Source organism: Pangasianodon hypophthalmus, chromosome 13 (assembly GCF_027358585.1).
Source record: "Pangasianodon hypophthalmus isolate fPanHyp1 chromosome 13, fPanHyp1.pri, whole genome shotgun sequence".
Classification (NCBI taxonomy): Eukaryota; Metazoa; Chordata; class Actinopteri; order Siluriformes; family Pangasiidae; genus Pangasianodon; species Pangasianodon hypophthalmus.
Window position 1 is genome coordinate 1,744,863 of NC_069722.1, and position 21,236 is coordinate 1,766,098.

Consider the following 21,236-nt stretch of genomic DNA (forward strand, 5'->3'; position numbering starts at 1 on the left):
TTTCCTAATATGCGAATCCTAATTCTTCAAATTCCTCTTAGGTTGTTCATCTGAACTACACCAAACTGTATCATGTGGAAAGCATGACAGCAAAAAGATGCAGTCTAATGAATTGAAATGAAATGAATGAAAAAATGAAAAAAAAAAAAAAAAAAAACCTTTCGCAGTGGTGTTTGGACCCTGAAAATCGCTGCTTGTGACTCATTGTTTCTTTCTCTACACTTTACACCTCTCTTTCTTGTTTCATTTCTTTCTCTGTCTCTTCGCACATCCCTCTTTCTCTCCGCCCGGCAGGTGCACAGGAAGACCCTGAACCCGGTGTTTAATGAGACGTTCCAGTTCGGCGTGCCGTTGGCCGAGCTTCACTCTCGCAAGCTGCACTTCTCCATCTATGACTTCGACCGTTTCTCCAGACACGACCTGATTGGTCAGGTGGTGGTGGACAACCTGCTGGACTTCAGCGAGGGCAGCGGGGACAAACCCATCTGGAGGGACATTGTGGAAGGAACAGCGGTGAGACACCTGTTAAAGGCAGCACCACATCTCACACACTAAACACACACACACTGCAAACACACACTGAGTTAACACAATTTATCAAGACACATGTAGCGCGTGTTGCATGTGTTTTGGTCCGCGCTCAGCTAATTACAGTTTGTTTAACAGTTTGTTTGTCTATAATTTGTCATCAGCAGGCTCTGTGTTTTTGGTCAGCAAATTCCAACAGCATGGAAATCATTTAGATCTCAAAAAGTGTGCAAATTACATTGATATACCTCAGGCATCTGGTCCCGTCTCCTCACACTCCTCACACTCTGCTCGTTTTCTAACACACCTGACTCAGCTCATGAAGGGTTTGACAATTAGCCGAGCTGAGTCAGCTGTTTTAGAGCAGGGAAAACACTAAAACCGGAGGAGCATGGGGTCTCTGCTAATAGGCTCGGGAGCTGCTGCTGCAAACAGATAAATAGATTAAAGGACCGAGGCTGCAGCTTCCACAATTAATGTCCCAGGATATATATAGAGCATGAAGTAGAACAATCGAAATGTGTGTATGAGTGTTACATTAAACACCCAGCAAACCGTGAATGAAAAATACATTAAACAGCATCTGAATTCAATGTGCAGGCCCACCTGGGAAATGACATCGTGGGCGTGGCCTAATATTATAATGAGTTATAATAATATAACGGACAGCTCTCTGAGATGCTGAGACTCCCAGTCTGAACACAGGAGCCCATGGATCTGGAACTGTTTAGTTCTCCTATTTAAATCATCAGAACGGTTTATACACATTAGTTCCTCAAAAGGTTCTGAAACTCCTGACTTCGTTAAAATGCGCTGAAACTTTTTCACTTCTCAAAGGATTGTAAGGATTTTGGAGATCTGTAGTACTTCAAAACACTGTGGAAGGGTTTAGTTTCTAAAAAACACTCTCATGTACTTTAGTTCTTCCAGTGGTTATGGAACGATTTCATTTCTCAAAAGATTTTAGACAATTTAGTTCATCAAAAGGTTCTGAAACTCTGACGTCCCTTAAAAGATCCTGGAACTCTTTTATTTCTGGAGCTCTTTATAAAATCCAGTGGATTCGTTTCTCAGAAGGTCCTGCAACTCTTCTGTTTTTCACAAAGGTTATGGAACTATTTAACTCCTCAAAAGATTTAAAATCACTAAATGTTTCTGGAACTTTTTATTCTTGTAAAGGTTTTTTTTAACTATTAAAATCCTCAAAAGGTTCTGCAACTCTTCCCCCAAATGTTCTGTAACTCCAAAGGTAATGAAACTCTTTAGTTCCTTAAAAGGTTCTGGAACTGTTTAAGTCCTGAAAGGATTTTAGATACTTTAGTTCCTCAAAAGGTTCTGAAAATCTGATGTTCCTTAAAAGACCCTGGAACTATTTCATTTCTCAGAAGGTTTTGGATCTCTTTGGTACTTCAAAAGCATCTGAATGGATTAGTTCCTCAAAAGGTCCTGGAACTTTTTAGTTCTTCCAGAGGTTCTGGAAGTGTGCGAGTCCTCAAAAGAGTTGAAATAATTTAGTTCCTGAAACTCTTGTTACTATTAATTTCTCAAAAGAGAACCCTTTTAGCACTTCAAAAGCTTCAGGATTGAATTCATTCCTCAAAACGTTTAACTTTTTAGTTCTTTAAAAGGCTATGGAAATCTAGTTTTTATTCTTTTGTTTTCAAAAGTCTCTAGAACACTTAGTTGTTTTTTTTTAAAGACTCTAAAACTATTAAATGTTGAAAACAAGTTTTTAGTTCCTCAAAATATTTGGGAACTCTCAGAAAGTTCTGGCACCTCTGTGGAACTACAGCTAAAACTAGGTGAATGATATTAAAGTAGGATCGCACATGATTGAAAATTCAACAATTTAAGTACTTACAAAAGAATTCTGTTTAAAGAAACATAATTAAAAAAAAATACATATTTATTTTACGCTCAAGTTGCTCTGTGGTATTTGAATTCGAATATTTGAATGATACAGCTGTAAAAAAGCATTTTAATCAGAACTTGAATAATGTGGACATCAAGAACATGGAGTGTTATAGGAAATGAAGAGAGAGGCTGTGAAGTTTTTGTGATGATGTCGATGCATCCTGAAGGAAAACCAGATCACAAACAGACGTTGCCTGAAAAGGAAAAAAAAAAAACTGTGGGAGGAAAAAATAGAGTTAATTAAAGAAGGTCAAACTCTATGTGTGTGTGTGTGGAAAAGAGCGCTGATTCTTAAGCACTCTGATTGCTGGGTTCACACACACTCAGACTGCAGCCTCACACTCCCGCGCCCTCACACACTTCACCGACGATTATGATTAAATACTGAGGATTTTTTGTTTACTCAACCTCCTCTGGTTCCTCTTTTCATCAAGACTGGAGCATCGGGATCCCTCGTGGAACCAGGCCCGATGTGCTGGCATTAAACTTTTCTATCATAATAAGTGCACATGCTTCAGGCTCAGGGTTTTTTTTATTTTTTATTATTATTTTATTATTTTTTTAAAATGATAAATTATTCATAATACACTTTTAAAGATTTTTTACCAAAACACTTGAAACCAAGTCACGTTCCAGCCTCTGAGACTCTTCAAAAGTTCCTCAAAAGTTTCTACAACCGTTAATATCCTCAAACATATCTGAGAAGGATCTGGAGCTCTTTCGTTCCTTAAAGGTTCTGGAACCATTTAAATCCTAAAAAAGGATCTGGGAAGGTTCTGGAAATCTTCAGTTCTTCCAAAGGTTAAATCCACAAAAGGGTCTGGAAATCTTTAGTTCCTTTAAAGGTTCTGGAACTGTTTAAATCCTGAAAAGGATGAGGAATTCTTTACTTCCTTAAAGGATAAATATAATTTACGAGATATGATGTGGCTGCGTCTAATTATAGCAGGACTTGTGGAATTTGGGTCAGTGCTAAGAGTGTTTCCTTGGGAATTTCAGAACATGTCTCAGGTAAATGTTACGGTTCCTGATGGTTTCATCTTATTTCCTCTCACACTGTGGCATCGTCACTCTGTCCTTAAAAAAACAAGATTTATTGGCTATGTACTAGCTAGCTACATTGTTAGGCACATTAGTAGATAACTTATGCCCAGTGTCCGTATTTCCCAGTTGCCTAGCAACACAGTTTTCATGACTCCAACCATGTGAACAGTGTCTGTACCGTGTTTATTGTCCCACATCCAAAGCACACATTTTACTGAAATGCAGCATCTGTTTCAGTTCACACTCAGCTGTGAGGAAAATGAATCCGTCTCGTAGCGTGCTTCGCTCTCTTCGATGTTCTCTTCCATGTTCTCTTCGAGGTTAAGGGGTTACAAAAGCTTACATAAACAGAATTAAACAGTAAATATATTAAAATAGAACTTACCTGATGGAGCTGTTACTTTACTGTGCTAATTAGTATGGTGAGAGAGAGAGAGAGAGAGAGAGAGAGAGAGGGGCATACAGGCAGAGAGACAGACCGAAACAGTAAAACAGACAGAGAGCAAAAGGCAGACTGCGGTAGAGACAGAGATAGAGACAGAGATAGAGAGACAGAGAGAAGGCAGACAGATAGAGACACAGAGAGAGAGAGAGAGAGAGAGAGAGAGAGAGAGTGGGGCATACAGACAGAAAGTAAAAGGCAGACTGCGATAGAGACAGAGATAGAGAGACAGATAGAGAGATAGAGAGAAGGCAGACAGATAGAGACACAGAGAGAGGGGGGGCATACAGGGAGAGAGACAGACAGAGACTGTAAGACAGACAGAGAGTAAAAGGCAGACAGAGATAGAGACAGAGATAGAGAGATTGAGAAAGAGATAGGCAGACAGAGATAGAGACACAGAGAGAGAGAGAGAGAGAGAGAGAGAGAGAGAGAGAGTGAGGCATACAGGCAGAAAGACAGACAGAAAGTAAAAGGCAGACAGCGATAGAGACAGAGATAGAGAGAGAGAGAGAGATTGAGACAGAGATAGAGAGAGAGAGAGAGAGAGAGAGAGAGACAGAGATAGAGACAGAGAGAGAGAGAGAGAGAGAGAGAGAGAGACAGAGACAGTGATAGAGACAGAGATAGAGACAGAGAGAGAGAGAGAGAGAGAGAGAGAGATTGAGACAGAGATAGAGAGAGAGAGAGACAAAGATAGAGACAGAGAGAGAGAGAGAGAGAGAGAGACAAAGATAGAGACAGAGATAGAGACAGAGATAGAGAGAGAGAGAGAGAGAGAGAGAGATTGAGACAGAGAGAGAGAGAGATTGAGACAGAGATAGAGAGAGAGAGAGACAAAGATAGAGACAGAGAGAGAGAGAGAGAGAGAGAGAGACAGAGACAGTGATAGAGACAGAGAGAGAGAGAGGGAGAGAGAGAGAGAGAAAGATTTCTCCACACACGTTCTCTCAGCTTTATTATGTTGGTAGATCTATGCTGGTGTGTCTTAGACTGATCCATGTGTGTGTGTGTGTGTGTGTGTGTGTGTGTGTGCAGGAGAAAGCTGACCTCGGGGAGTTGAACTTCTCACTGTGTTACTTGCCGACAGCCGGCCGACTAACCGTCACCATCATCAAGGCCACCAACCTCAAAGCCATGGACCTGACTGGCTTCTCAGGTGCACACACACATACACACACACACACACACACACACACCCACACACACACACAACCATATTACTGTCCCAGATTTCATTAAGTGTGAGATGTTTCACGGCCGTACCTCATTAATGCTCACATTCGTTCCACTCTGTGTAGCGCTGAAGGTCGACAGAAATAAATTCTTTTTAAACGTAAAAAAAAATCAACTTTAACTCCTCTGATGTAAATACGTGTGTACGAGGGAACATCTGGGCGAAACAGCTGTTTTCAGGATGATACGCCTGTCTGTCAGTCAGTCCTGCTCAGATAGAAGGTGGTACTTAACGTTATTCCCATATAACATAAACTAGCTAGCATTAGCAAAGAGCAATAAAGCGTCATCCGAGCTGGGACAAACAGAAAGCATGCTAACATGCTAACATGCTAATCACAGATATGCAGAGTATCAGCACGTTCACAAAGGCACCTTCAGAATGATACTCTCGCTATATTAGCAAAAATGCTAATTATTGAAGTAGGTCTGTGCTGTGACCTTGTTAATGGATTTCAATTTTGTCTCGTGTGACCCAGCATACTGAATCATAACATTAATATATAAAATATTATCCTGAAAAAAAAAAAAAACAGAATTCCAAAATTAAAAATAGTGAAAAGATCATGATTAGAATTAGATTTCATTGTTTTATTTATCAACACTTTAGTATTTATTGTTTTTCTATTTAATTTTGTCTCATGTGATCCTGCAGATTAAATAGTGACGTCCTTTGAAAAGAAAATCATAAATTTATATTTTAAAAACCTGATCAAATGTCAAACTGAACCACAGTAAAATGTGTTACTGTTATTCCTGATTAGTTTATTTTTCACTTTATAGACACTTTAGTACTTATTCCTATGATTATTTTTATTAAATTATACCTACATGTTTAATTTTGCCTCATGTGGTCCAGCGTAGTGAATATCGACGTTAATATATGGAACCTTATCATGAGACAAAAATATAATTTTTGAAATTATTAAATAAAAAAGACCAAAAATTTTAGACACTTTAGTTATTTAGACACTTTAATATTTATTAGCGTGATTATTTTTCATGATGTTTTGTCCCAGTTGATCCAGCATACACTGTGTGTGTGTGTGTGTGTGTGTGTGTGTGTGTGTGTGTGTGTGTGTGTGTGTGTGTGTGTGTGTGTGTGTGAGAAAGAGAGAGAGAGAGAGAGAGAGAGAGAGAGAGAGATCAGAGACAGACACAATCAGTGTCGGTTAATTTGATTATCACAGAAGAACTCGGACTAATGAAATAATGGATTGTCTCTGAGGATGTAATTAAGCACTGTTACAGTGTCACTCTCTCTTTCTCTCTTTCTCTCTCTCTCTTTCTCTCTCTCTATCAATCTCTCTTTCTCTCCCTGACAGAGACGACGTTCCCGCCATTTTGGCTAGTCTGATCATGCTAATGCTAACACCGCCGCCATTGTTACTGCTGTTGACACCTTTATTAGCACACTTACTATTATTATTCCACACTGTTATCACTCATTAGGATCATTTTCTTTCTCAGTCCATTCTCTTTTTCTCCTCCCTCCCACACTCATTCTTTCTCTCTATCTCTCCACTTTCATTTTCTTTCATTCTTTCTTTCTTTCATTCTTTCTTGCCATCTTTTCCTCAGCCCTTTTTCTTTTTGTCCTTCTGTCTTGTTTACTCTTTCCCTCCTTCTCACACAGTCTTTCTTTCTTTCTTTCTTTCTCATTTGTTTCTCATGGACTTCTCTCTACCCTTCTCCCTCTCTCTCTACCTTTCTCCACTTTCTTTTTCCTTTCTTTCACTCTGTCATCCTCATTCTCTCCATCCATTTATCTCTCCTCCTTCCTGCTCTTTCTTCCTCTCCTTCTCTTGCTTTCCTTTACCCTCTCTGTCTTTTCGATTTATCTCTCTTTCTGTCCTCGTGTCTTTCACATTCTTCCTCTTTATATTTTCTCTTCCTCTCAACTTTCTCTCCATCTCTCCCTTTCTCTTCCCTCCCCTCTCTTGTTTTCTTTTTCCTTTTTGTACTTATATCCTCTCTTTCATCTCCACACTCATTCTGTCTTGTTCTCCGGCTTTCCGACCACATCCTTGCTCATTCTTTTTTTCTTCTAATCTCTATCTCTTTTTTCTTTGTCTGTCTCTCCCTCTCCTACATTTCTATTTCTCTATTGTCTTGTCCCCCATCTCTCACTCTCAGTTTCTTTCCTTCTTTCCCCCCTTCTTTCTTCTTTCTTCACATCTTCACCCTCTCATGTTCTCTCTCTTTCATCCTCCCTTCCTTTCATCCTTCATCCTTCATCATCTTTCATCCTTCCTTTCATCCTCATTCTTTCATTTTTTGCTTTCTCTCCTTTTCTCTCTCACCCTCTTTCACGGTCCCTCTTTCTCTCCTCATTATCTTTCTTTCTCCCTCTCTTTCTTTTCTTTCTTTCCCTCTCTTTCTTCCTCACATACTCTTTCTTCCTTTATTTGTCTTTCTTTCCTTTTTCTCTTTCTCACCCTCACCCACCCATCTCTCATTTTTTTCTCCATCTTCATTTCTTTTGTTCTCTCCTTATTTTTCTCACCGTTTTTCTCTGCTTTAACCTTCCTCTCTCTCTCTCTCTCTCTCTCTCTCTCTCTCTCTCAGACCCGTATGTGAAGGCGTCTCTGGTGTGTGATGGACGCAGGTTGAAGAAGAGGAAGACGTCCATTAAGAAGAACACGCTGAACCCCACCTATAACGAGGCTCTGGTGTTCGACATCCCTAACGAGAACATCGAGAGCGTCTCGCTCATCATCGCTGTCATGGACTACGACTGGTACCACCTCCATTAGTCTCGCTCGTCCTGGCTGGGGGGCGGGGCTTCGCATTGCTTACTCTTCCTGCTACACTTTGTGTTTGGTTGAATTTGAATCTCGATGTCTTCTTGAAGGAAGATTCCAGTTAAAAATGAGGCCATGATGATAAACTGGTTTATTAGATGATCAAGGGATCAAGTCAGCATCAGTTAATACCTCAAGGTGGAGAAATGATCCACAACACACTGGCAATTTTAAAAAAAACTTCGAAAACTGCTTTTAGGTATAAGCTGCATGGCTCTTGTGTAGAGTTCGAATACATCTACTTTCACTGTCACTGGACTAATCCCCTTCTAGCAACTGTAACTAAGCAGAAGACACGCTTTCAGCATTTTACCGTATTTGGAACCATTTCTAACAAAAATAGTTAATGATGTGAAATTCTATAAATAACCATCCTGTTCTTCCTTCGCCTTTTCCCACTTCCTGACGCAACCCTTCCCAGTTTTATCCGGGCTCGGGACCAGCACTGGGAGTGCGCTGTCATATGCAACACTGTTGCTTGGGGTCGGTTCTCTGGATAAAATAAAACCCGGGCCGCGGCAGTGAGAGCGCCGAGGCCTGACCACTAGTCCTCCAGGGACCCTAAATCCTCTAACTAGCTACAAGCTACTTAATGGAAAACAGTAGCAACATGACCACCTCTATAGTGTAAAATAGTAAAAATGATTAGTTTGTGTAGAGATGTGAAGCTAAACACTGAGACAACTCAACTACCTCAACGACTGTACGATGTCAAAAGCGAGAATCTCACGTCAACTTTTTCGTTACCGTAAAGTCTTGAAAGCATGACTGAGGTGTGCTTGCTTAGTTACAGTTGCTAAACTATGATCAGACAATTGCTGTTTAAGGGAAAGGATTTAGCATCTGCTCACTTTCACCTGTTCCTAATTACAACTGATTAATTTTCAGCACAGTTTTAGCATCCTGTACGTATTCTACACACATTAATCTCATCGGCTAAAGTGTGAATAATGTAGACATTGACAAATGTTAGCCTTAGCTTTAGTTTAATCTAAAGTAAAACTGCAACCTGCAGGGAAGGTGCATTAGACTAGTGACAAATAGTCATGTCTTCTTGGCCATTAATACCAGTGAAACATTAGCATTAAACATTAATAATTAGTAGCATAAACACTGAAGGAATTTCCAGAAGTGGCAGTGTTGAGGTTTGAGTGTTTGTGTGCTGCTATTTGTGACAGCTGGCTGTGTTGGTGGCTATTCAGAATTCCTCGGGCGTTGGTGTGTTTGTTAGCACTCTGTTGAACACGTGACCCTGTGCTCCGGCGTGTCTCGTTCACCCTGCTGAGCGTCTGCCCTGTTTTGCATAAAGCTACACACCTCATGAATAAACATAACTTATGCTAACACTAATGGCCGTAATGTCTGTGGGGTGACACAGTGTAATGCAGCCAGTGTTTCCCAGACTCCAGAGGGACGGCTGTGTGTGTGTGTGTGTGTGTGTGTTACAGCTAGCATGTGGCAACAGTTGGTTACACAATACACACCTGTGGACTATTTCAGAGGATATTTATTATCACAAATCCTACAGATTAAGTTTCTCTTGCTAATGTAATGACACCTGACAGGCAGCATGTGTAACTAGCCAGCTAGCTATGCTAATCAGCGTTCTCTGTGCTACAGGAGCTGACATTTTTAGTGATGCAGATGGCTGGTGAGGGAACGTGTCAGGGTGTGAGAGGTCAGACGGATGCAAGTGCAGTTTAAAGCGTTTATTAGAGAGGCAGGCAGACAAATCCAAAACGTGAATCAATATCGGGAACAGGAAACAGGCAGGGGTCAGGAGATTTGCAATCAACAAAGACTAGGTAATCCAAAAAGCGTTAACGAGGAAACAGAACAATATTGAGAGTCAGGAAATCAAAACACAGAACTAAAGGCTCGGGAAAGACAGAAGGTTAAACACTGAACAATACTTCACACAGAACAAAGACAAAAGAGGGTTTAAATATACAAACTAATCAAAGGTTAACATGAAAACAAGTGCGAGTTATAGAGACGCATGAGGGAGACAACCAATAACAGGACATGGGTGGAGACAAGACGTGAATCAAAGCAAAAACATAAACATAAGACAACCCGGAAGAGGTGGAAATTCCTGACAGAACAGTTTATAGCTGCTATAACATAAGTGAGTTCAGGAACTAACCTGTCTCATGGATGTTCCGCAATGTCCAATGGAACTATAAATGGATAAAAAGTTTCAGGTGAACCCAATATGCCGTAGGTATGCTTTGTATATTGTTCAGATGTTACTTTGGATCTGCGAAATCATGTGAATTTATGAATTACACTTTCAGTTCTGCTTCCGTCAGAAATCAGGTTCCCTCCTCTGATATTGAGCTGCGGTTCTCACAACCTCTCCACGACGACATCTCTCCGTTCCAGCACACGTCCTCGTGTCCTCGTTATCCTGCAAATCTCTTTGATGAATGGCTTTTAATCTTAACGTGTGGAATCGACTCAGAAGCTCAGACGCTGCTTCTGCTGTGTTCAGCTTTCACCTGCTCGGATAAACGAAAAGACAGGAGCGAGACAGGAGCGAGACAGGAGCGAGACATGAGCGAGACATGAGCGAGACAGGAGCGAGACATGACCGAGACATGAGCGAGACAGGAGCGAGACAGGAGCGTGAATGTGCTGTTGATGCCGGTGGTAAAGCTGATGTTATCTCAGCACTGGTTTCTGAAAAGGTCCACTGTGGCTGCAGGTTTTCATCCAAACCACGCAGGAGATACACCTGGTTCCACTCGTTCAATCCATCAGTCTCGGTCTTCAGCAGATGATGAGTTGTATCAGGTGCTCCTGCGCGGTTGGAATAAAACCTTGAGGCCATGCTGGACCTTTGTGCTAGAGCTTAGCGATGGATTTAGTTTGATGTAATTGCTGTGACGTATGAAACCTGGTGAGTCTGGAAACACAGACTTGTCTGCTTAAAATGCTTCTGTCTTCATTTATCAAAAAAGAAGTAGAAAAAAAATGTCTTTAATTGGAAAGGATGTGGGACAACATATCAAGGGGTGTGTCTCCAAGTGGAACAAATGGGCGTGTCTTTGTGTTCACAGCCACCTCACAGCCTTTAATCATTATAGCATTATATTGGATGTACAGTTATGTGTGTGTTTGTGTGTGTTTGTGTGTTGAAAAGCTTTGCTTCTGTTTGACTCTTAGAGATCTGAACTCATTGCAAGAACAAACAGGACACACAAACCCCTCATTTACATACTGCTTTGTACCTCTATTTGCATCTTCATGCAGTCCATTCTTTGTAAAACACCCGCAACGCGCCCTCGGTTTGCACACGCAGTTTATCCCCTCGCACATGCAAATTAGCGTGCGTTATTTGAGATCTTAGGAAATTAGGGCCAGTGTAAATTGTTATCTTCTTTCAGAAATGTATTCAGAGTCAGCAAATTAAGATCAAACGCTATGTTAATATTTATGCAAGTAAAGTTCCTGGTATTTAGAGTCAAAACATTTCAGCATGACACATGGTGGTTCCATCAAGCTGAGAAAAAGAAAAAGGGGCTTAATTTCAAGGTCAGAATCGTGCGTCACTGAGACACGCCTCCGTTTCAGGCAAGCTCTGCCCCACGCGCACAAATCCTGTGCAACTCTCTGAATTATGCGTAAGTCTGTAATTATATCTGAGGTCTGAATACAGACGTGTTCAATTTCCTCACTATGTGTCCTTAACCCTGAATACTGCCCTTTATGACTAACACCTCAGTGAGCTCTTTAAAGCAGTATTCATTATCGTCCCTGCTGTGTTCAGTCAGTAAAAACACACAGTTTGACTTATATGAGTGAAAAATGATGGAATCCTGTTAAGCGCTGCAACTCATGCTTATTTTTGGAACCAAGTAATCTAGTTATAAAAAGAACAAATTTACAGCTTAGGGAAGCGAAATTCTCTTTCTACACTCTTTGAAAAAAAAAAAAAAGGTACTGAACTGTACCGTTGTTTGTCACTGGGATCCTTTGTACCTTTAGTATGCATATATCACCTGAGAATGGAAATGTCGTTTCTTTTAAAGCTTATGTAAGGTACAAGCTGTCCTTGAGCTCTAATTACATACCCTACATTTAAAGGTGCAGTATATTCACTTAGACATGGGAAGGTTACAAAAAAAGAAGAAGTCCAGGAACAGGAACAGTTTAGTACCTTGTTATTTAAAGTAGAATGAGCTTAATGTTGGTCTGGATAATTGATCACAATTACAATCAAAAAATGATTTTGTCAGGATTCATCCACTTTTAGTGTAAAATGGGCGGAGCTCATTTTAGGTTAAGCTTCATCTCTACCAATCACAACGCTGATATGCCTCGTCCCTCCCACAGAGCGTTTATCGGCGCTATGAGGTCTCTTCCAACGCTAACCTAACCATGCTAAATCTGTACAATCCCAATTTTCAATGGGATTTACATTTTCAAAAATAATTGCACTAAAATGTAATTCCACTTGTGACAAAAAAGGCTAGTGTCCATGACGTCTGAAATGAAACAAAGAACATGAGTCTAGATGGAGGGATGTTTTGTCCTCTGACTGAAATGTGAGATTGAGCTGAAACAAATCATTTAGCTGATGGTGATCCATCTCTCTCTGTAATTAAGCGACTCTGTTAGGCTTCTCTGTCCTCTGTGAAGGATTTTTACGGTACTCATTTAGCCATAAGCCAATATTTCTTTGTCCTCTGTGGCTTGCTCTCTTCTCTGATCTTATCTTGTCTCTTTCCTCATCATATTTATCTGATTAATTTACTAATTGGGATGTCCCTTTGTCTGCCTTCGTCCCCATTCTCTGTCCACCTAATGCAATGTCTCTCTCTTTTTGGTTTCTCTGTCTCCGTCAGTATCGGCCATAACGAGGTGATTGGGATGTGCCGTGTAGGCAGCGATGCTGAAGGCCCTGGCAGAGAGCACTGGACGGCCATGTTGGCGAACCCCCGGAAACCCATCGAGCACTGGCACCAGCTGGTGGAGGTATTACTTGTCCCCTTTTCCCTGTGTGTGTGTGTGTGTGTGTGCATATTTACGATTTTGTGCACTCATTTGGTTTGGAGCTTTCTCTGTCTCAGCTGTTGCTCTCCTAATCTCAGCACTAAATATAAATACTGTGTTTTCTTTGGCCAGGAAAAATCCATTAACACGTACGTGTCGAAGAACGCTACAGCCTCGCCAAAACCACACATCGTGGTGGACAGTCCTCACTCCGACTAAACACGTACGTACAGACGCACAAACACACACTGACACCCACACATGGCTCATACGGCATCTTTCCAAACTTTACTTCCTGTGCCATAGTTCCAGGAACCTTTTTAGCCTCCTGCAGACCAGCAACCATTAGAGCTTTATGAAATGACAAACCCTCTTACTGACGTTTTTGAAAACCAGGGATCTACGCTTTTATATGTGAGGCAGCATTGAGCATTTGTATTTAGTCATTTGGAATAGTCATGCATAGCGATGTTCCACCATGGAGAAGCCAGGATCTTGCTTTACAAGCATATCCTATTGTCAGAGAAGGACATGCCAGGCACCCTGATGTTGAAGACTTGTGTCGGTGAGCAGGTGTGAGGTTCTGAAGATAGATAATTTGGTACAGAGCCCAAACTGATGACTGAAATGTGGGGAGATTTGTATTTGGTTCTTGCTGCAGAAGGAAACCAGTGGAGTTCCTGAGTCGGGGAGTCACATGCTAGAACTGTTGGAGGTTATGGTTATGAAGTAGATTAGCAGCAGCATCCTGAATAGTCTGTAGAGGAGATATGACAGATGAAATGAGGCCAGCAAGTAGAGTCCCAGGAGGTCTGCTTACTAACTAGATAGTTTGAGAGTTTGGAGGGGCTAGAGCTTGTTTGAGGGATGATGGAAAGGATAGTCAGGAAAGGGCATATTATTTTGATTCTGTTAAAAAGAAAAATGCAGGATCTCACAGTTGTTGAGGTGCACTTGGAAAAATATAAGCTCACACCAAAATTCTCAGCCATATGCTGGATGGTCTGTGATGGTGTACGTGGTGATTTGGAGGTCCAGATAGTTATTTTTGTCAAGGTCAAGTTGATGGATCTTAATCCGAAAAGGCAGTCTTTCATGTTGAAAGTCAGTGTAGCAGTGATAATCCCTGAAAAGACAAACACCTTGTCATCAAGATCCTTTTGAGGAGATAAGAGTTGAGGAACAATCCTGACATAGAACTGAAGTCGTGTGTCTTCAGTGGAGCAGTGATAAGAGGAGCTCTTAAATCTAATGGCTGAGCCCTGAGGTTTAGTATAAACAGGAGAACAAGAGTGGACCAAGAGCTGAACCTTGGGGAACTCCCATAGTGAGTTGATGAAATTGAACCTGTCCATACTTCATGACGGAATTGAAAAAAAAAGGTACGGTGATGCCAGCACTGTATTTATGCCGTAACGCAAAACAGTACAAAAACAAACTCCTTCATGTTAGTTGCTCACTAAACTTATGTCACTTCAAGGACTATCTTCAGGATAGCGCCGTTCCATTGAGAATCTTCTGAGGAACTACAGATTTGAGGAAATATCCTGACTTTGAACTGAAGCTGTGTATCGTCAGTGTAGCAGTGACAAGTGATAAGAAAACCATTAGATCTAATGACTGAGCCCAGAGGCTTAGTAAATATGAGAAGAAGAATCACATCTTTAGGGAACTCCTGTAGGGAGGTGATGAAAGTGAACCTGTCCTGCATGAAGCTCAGTTTCACACGCTGAGACTGTTTTTCCCATTAGAATTGATTACATACACACAGAGTCATTTATAATATCTACAGGATCGATCCTACCATGAAGCATGGACAGGAGTACACTACAGGAGTAGCCCAGGGTTCGGTTCTCGGTCCACTCTTCTTCTCCAGTTTACACTAAACCCGCGGGCTCAGTCATTAGATCACACACAACTTTACTTCTCTTTTCTGGCCAAGATATCGGACTGCCTTTCTGAAGTGTCTTTCTAGAAGTTAACCTCGACAAAAAGAAGCTTCATCTGTCTCTTCATGGTACTGCTGTCGTGGCTGCTCACTTGAATGATGATGTCACGGATCATGCGCTCTGTATCAAACACTCACGGTTTTTGCATTGAGGTGGAAGCCCAGAACAGGAAGTCATCCTGAGATCAACTCCAGGACAGTTCCTCAAAAGGTTCTCGATGGAAAGACGGTTATCTTCAGGAACTATGCTGATGACTTCATGATGGTGATATTATTTTATTCATCTGAAACACAACCACACCGTGAACATGAAGGACAGTTTTGGCATTTCCGTACATTTTGTTCGATCCAGATGTTTCTCCACTGGCATCGAGGTTCTTCCTCTGAGATTCTGCTGAGTTAAGGAACACGCATCCACTCACCTGGACTCATCAGAGGAATCTGCACCCTTCTGTTGTGTTTCTGGAGCGCTGAAGGAAACGAGAGCGTGAACATCTGCTCTGTCCTGATTTTATAACCCGTTTGTCCTCTCGCTTCTGTCCTGCTTTCGCTCTCAACTCAGTTCAGTTCAGTTTCAATTTAATGCCAAGCAACAATAATGTCTCTGTATCACTCTTTCTTTTCTTTTTCGCTCTTCTTCCATCTCTCCCCTCGCTCATGGTTGATCTATCTATCCCTCTCATTTCCTCTCTCTCTCTCTCTCTCTCTCTCTCTCTCTCTCTCTCTCTCTCTCTCTTTCTCTCTGTCTCATATCTCTCATTTTTTCCTCTTTCACTTTTTCTTTCTCCTCTATCTTCATCTATCTATATCTCTATATCATGTTTCTGTTTTCCTCCCCCTCTGTATCCCTCTAAACCTCTTTTCTCTATATTCCTCTATCTCTATCCATTTCTTCCTCATTCCCTACCTCTTCTTCCATCTCCCCTTCTCTTTGTTGTTTCTCTTTTCCTTCTTTCTTTCTCATTTTGTCTCAAATGCCTATTTTCTCTGTTTATTTTTCTTTACCCCAATATCCCTTTTTATCTTTTTATCTCTTTTTCCTTTTTCCTCTAAACACGTCTCCATTTTTTCCATCTCTCTGTTTCCCTCCTTCATTTTCTCTTTCCCTTTCTCTTCTTCTCTATTCTGTATTCTCTAAAAATTCTACCTCTATTATCATCCTCTCATTCTTTCTTACTTTCTTCTTTCTCTCTTTTCTTCTCATTCTCTCTAGCTTTTCTCTCTCCATCTATATTTCATTTCATTTCTTTTTTTCTATATCACTGTTCCTCTTTCATTTCTCTTTCTCTTGTTTTTTTCTCCTCAGGTCTGCATTGCCATTGCTCCAGACGTCCATCTTTTCCTCTCATCTGTGAATAAATCTCTCCATCAAGCAAAAGAAGCGGAAAACAGACACTGCAAAAAACCCGACACAACACACACACACTGAGTAGTCTATAGACCCACCCCACACACACACACACACACACACACACACACACATACACGAGCAGGTACACACACCTCGGCGGAAGGCGTGGTGCAGCAGGTGTGACATTACACACACATGTTGGTTTATTCAGGGGAAAAAAACACGATGCACATTCCCAAATCTAAAGATCTGAAAATCTACAAAGTATGTTTATTTAGTTATTTAAAACTGAGCCTGAGTGGAAAAAACAGATTTTTAAAAGAAGTCGTAGATGTAATTTCACTATGGACCATTAGGGTGTGTGTGTGTGTGTGTGTGTGTGTTTAGGAAAAAAAAGGCTGTAGTAAATCACTAGAGTCAGTTTTCACAGGGACGGAAAAAAAAAAAATCTCTCGAGAGGAGGACTACTTTAGTCTCGCATCAGGAGGACGGAAAACGAGGACGGACCCGTCGGCTGAAAGCATGCTGCGCATCCTCCAAATACGTCCTCCTCTCATGCTCCGAGAATGACAACAAGCTTTTTATTTTTCTATCCATCCAGCCATCCATCCAACTGTTTTGTTGATCCATGTATCTTTTTGTAGAACAGACTGTGCTTGGAGTGATGATGGGACAACTTTGAAGGGAAAAAAAAACAACAAAACAAAAAAAACAAACAGGCAGCGAAACTTTCTGGAGGAACTAATGATTCAAACGATAAAACGGAGGACCCTAAACGGGGACGGAGCGCACTTTAGCGATGGACAAGCACCCTTTTTTGGGAGAAAAGGAATTCTGCCATAGTGTTTTATTTTTGTACCATTCCTTCATTTTTGACACGCTTGCATTTCCTCGGAGAGACGCACGCATCCGTGATCCTTTTACGTACGTGTTCGTTGGGGTGTTTTACTTCTTGGAGTTCGTTTTTTGCTTGCGTGTACGCCTGTGCGTCTGTTCTGTCCGTCACCGTGCTCCTGTGTATGACATGTTCTGGCGCCTGACCTCTATCCTCTAATCCTCTAACCCTAGAACGTCTGTCTGACCCTGTAGCCCCGCCCACTGGCACTAGCTCCTCCCACAGCAGCTCTTGTTAAAGCGAAATGTGTCTTCTGTCCTGTGTCTTAGAAGATCGGTTTCTTTGTGCTCTCTGTGTCTGAAGCCGGCGGCTACGAGGAAGGAGGAAGAAAAAAAATGTCAGTTATATATTTTTTTTTTTTAAATTATCATTATTTTTATTTTTGCCTGAGTGTGCTGTTTTGTTTGTGGACATTGTTTACATTGTTTAAGTAGAGCTGGGCGATAAAACCAAATTGTCCCTGAAAGCATTTCGTTAATTTTATTATATATGTCATTTATTAAAAACAAAAAAGAACAATTTTCTACAGTTTCGTTTCAGCTGCTTTGCCAACAGCCAATCAGAACAAAGGTGCAGCAACCAATGAAAACAGAGAGGAGGCGGGATTTTATATCATACTGCTTATCATATCATTAATAAACAAATCTTCTCTAGTGCTGTTCTTAGAAAAGAATTATCTATCTATCTATCTATCTATCTATCTATCTATCTATCTTTTCATGCAATTTCTCCTTTCCCTCTTTATTTCTCCTTCATCTCTCTTTGTCTTTCCCTCACTCTCTTCTTTCTCTCCCTTTATCTCTTCTATTATTCTATCCCTCCTGCCCTCTCCCTCTTTTATTCCACTCTTTTCTTTCTCCTTTTACTTCTCACTCTCTTTGTATTTACCCAGTTCTATCTGTCTATCTCGTCCCCTTTCTTCCTCTTTTTCACCATCCATCTTTCCTTGCCTCATCTTCCCTCTCTCTCTCTTTCTATCGCTTTCATTATCTTTCACTCCCTCTTGCTCATCCACTTTCGATCATTTTATCTCCTTTCTCTCTTTATTCCTTTCTGCTTATTTCTTCTGTTTTCTCATTTTCTATTTGTATTTATCCGTCTCCCTCTTTCTCTCTCCTCTTCCCCCTTTGGTCCTCCTTTACTTCATCTCTCTCTTTTTTATTCTCTGTCACTCTCAGTCCATCTACCCTTCCCTTCATTTATCATCGCTTATATAGCTTAAATAAATAAATCTCGTCTCTCAGTGTTCTAAGAAATAAACTGACCCGTGTGTTAATAAACAAATCTTTCCTAATTATCGTCACATAATCATTAATTGCAATTATATGTTTTTTTTTTCATGTCGTCCAGCTCTATTCTTTCCAAACATGAGACAGAGACTGATGGGGACTTTCTTCATTTCTTCATCTTCATCTCTCTTCGTCATACTACTACATCGCTGCACACCATCACTCACATCAGTTCAGGACAATTACAGATACGTTAACCAGCAAACCTGATCGATGTCAAATGTTGCTAATGAACAGTGGAAGTTTATAAAGCTTTAGAAATGCACCCTAGCTTTTGCAACTAAACGTAGATTCTATATTTCTCTATAGACTCTATATATAAATGTATACAGATATTTCTGAAAACATCAATTTTGTCCCTCTATTTTCAAAAATATCTCGTATGACGCTAACATGCACATGACAGCCCAGTAGGTTGCAGTAATGCGTCATAAAGTATTAGACCAAGTGCAGAAGGTACAGGCTCTTTATTAGTACCTAGAATAATGAAGACTAAAGCAAGGGGCAGCGCTTTTTGAGCGTTGTATTCAGGAGCAGTACAGCGCCGATCATATTCTGTCTTCTTCAACAAGGGTGTAAAAATAAAACAAAGTGAAATTAAACTGCAAAATAAGAAATTACAGACCACAAATTAGCAGCCTGGTCAGTTATAACCAGCACATTTAATACATATGCAATGGGCTTGCGCAGGTTCACACTGTGACATCAGCATTTTCGAATAATATACTTTTAATCCCAGCCATGCAAAACCAATGAAAAAGTATGTAGGTTATTTTCAAGAAAGTTTAGTTTTTAGTGACCCAAAATGCTGTTTTCAAAAATATGCGTATAAATATTATAATAAATATCAGTAGGTGGGTGGGGCCTTACTGGTATTAAATTAAGGTCCACACAAACATTTGTAGATTGCGAGTTTGGGCCTGCTAACCTGTCTGAGTCGATCGCTAGCAAGCACTAAATCACCAACTATAAATGGTTATGGTGTCTAATCTAGCTGCCTGTCTGACTGTCTGACTGACTGTCTGACTGACTGCAGGCCTCTTTTTTAAAATAAATTATCCATAGTATAGCGCAAAATCATGGACTGTCACAAAAGTGTAATTAGTTGGGGAAAAAATAGCGTGACTCGACCTTTAGACTACTGTATCAGTACAAACAAGGGTTAAAACGTCATCTGTTTCTCTCTGGGCCCATACACTCACACACACACACACACACACACACACACACACGCACCAACGTGGGTTCAATCCTCTAAAGCAAAGGACATTCTGTCATTTCCTGTCTTTGTTTCTGTTCTGTTTGCTGTTCTGTTTGCTTTCTCGCTCTTTTTTCCTTCTCTCTATCCCTCCTTCTCTGGCTGTGTTCCAAATGCAGGTTTAATATCTTATTGGAATTCATGCTAGCAAGTTGTGATCATCGTTCAAACTTTAGACGTCCTTAAAGGAGAGTCGCTAGGACAGAGGACACCAGGGATTATTGCTAGCATGTGTGGTTGCTAGCTAAAAGCACGCAGGCTAATGGGGCATTTAATAATAATAATAATAATAATAATAATAATAATAAAAAACAAATCTACAAGATCTGTTTCCACATGGATCTGTTCCTCACTCTCTTTTATTTACTCTTTTTTTCTGTCATGCTTTGTATCTTTTTCTCCAAGCAAAGGAATCTCTCTCTCTCTCTCTCTCTCTCTCATCTCCTTCTCTCTTATTCTCTGTCTCTCCTATCTGTCTCACTTTTTCTATCTCTCTTGTTTAATCTTAATGTTAATCTTAATTTTCACCCTGTCTCCCCCTCATACTATCTTGTTTTCTTCTCTCTCTCTCTCTCTCTTTCTCTCTGTCTCTCACATCTGTTTTTCCTTTTCTTTCATTTCACCTATTTCTGTCTCTTGTTCCATCTTTGTCTATTTCTCTCTTTCTCTCTCATTTTGTCTGTCTTTTTAATGCCATCACTCTCATTCTGTCTCTTGCTCTCTCATTCTATCTCATTTTCTTTTATTCTCTTTCTCTCTCTCTCTCTATTTTTCCTCTCTTTCTTTCTCTCTCTTTGTTATACATATCTATCTATCTATCTATCTATCTCACGCTCTCATTCCAACTCTCTGTTTCTCTTTCTATCTGTCTCTTTATTTTTCTCCATTTCTGTCATTCTCTCTCTCTCTCTCTCTCTCTCTCTCTCTGATACATTGCAGTTATTAAGCTTCTCTCCATTCTGACCTCACCTCACTCCTGAGCTGAACATCATTCCCCGTCCTGCTCTGGCCCCGTCTCGTCTCCGTCTCATCCCCGTCTCGGTCTCGTCTCGTCTGTCTCGGTGTCGGTGCAGTTCTGGGTGACCTCGGGGGGGGTGGGTATGGTTGGGGGGGGGAAGCGTGGTGTTTGCATGCCTTTATTAACATGGATGATGTCAAACTCGATGCAATGATAAATTAATGAAATTAATGAAATAAGTGATGCTGAAAAAGAAAAAAAAAAAAACAACAGAAGAAACCGACAACGAACTCGGCACTTAGCTACTAGCGTCGATCCTGATCGGCCTGCAGAGTAACGGTGTGTATACTGTATCTCTCTTTCCAATCGCTGTTTCTGTTTGTCCGTCTGTTTCCTTTCAGAAATGTTTTACTTTTTTATGAGTTTCGATATAAAGAGGAGATTTTAAGAAAATGCAACGTTATCAGGGCAAAAAAAATGAATATTACATGCTGATGTGAATGATGATGATGATGGTGATTTGACAGTGGTCAAAATAAAAGATATGTACCAAAGCCTGTGTGTGTGTGTG

General features: G+C 40.6%; 1 protein-coding gene across 2 annotated transcripts in view; it reads left to right on the forward strand.

Annotated features, from left to right (window-relative positions):
- syt3 (synaptotagmin III) overlaps positions 1-20,794 on the forward strand; it is a 58,012-nt gene extending 37,218 nt beyond the window's left edge. For both annotated transcript variants that reach the window (XM_026916803.3, XM_026916802.3), the window contains 6 exons: positions 295-513; positions 4,967-5,087; positions 7,733-7,904; positions 12,819-12,948; positions 13,099-13,189; positions 16,221-20,794. In XM_026916803.3, coding sequence (XP_026772604.3) covers positions 295-513; positions 4,967-5,087; positions 7,733-7,904; positions 12,819-12,948; positions 13,099-13,185 — 729 coding nt within the window. In that variant the 3' untranslated portion in view covers positions 13,186-13,189; positions 16,221-20,794. The remainder of the gene's footprint in view (positions 1-294; positions 514-4,966; positions 5,088-7,732; positions 7,905-12,818; positions 12,949-13,098; positions 13,190-16,220) is intronic.
- Positions 20,795-21,236: the final 442 nt, after the last annotated feature.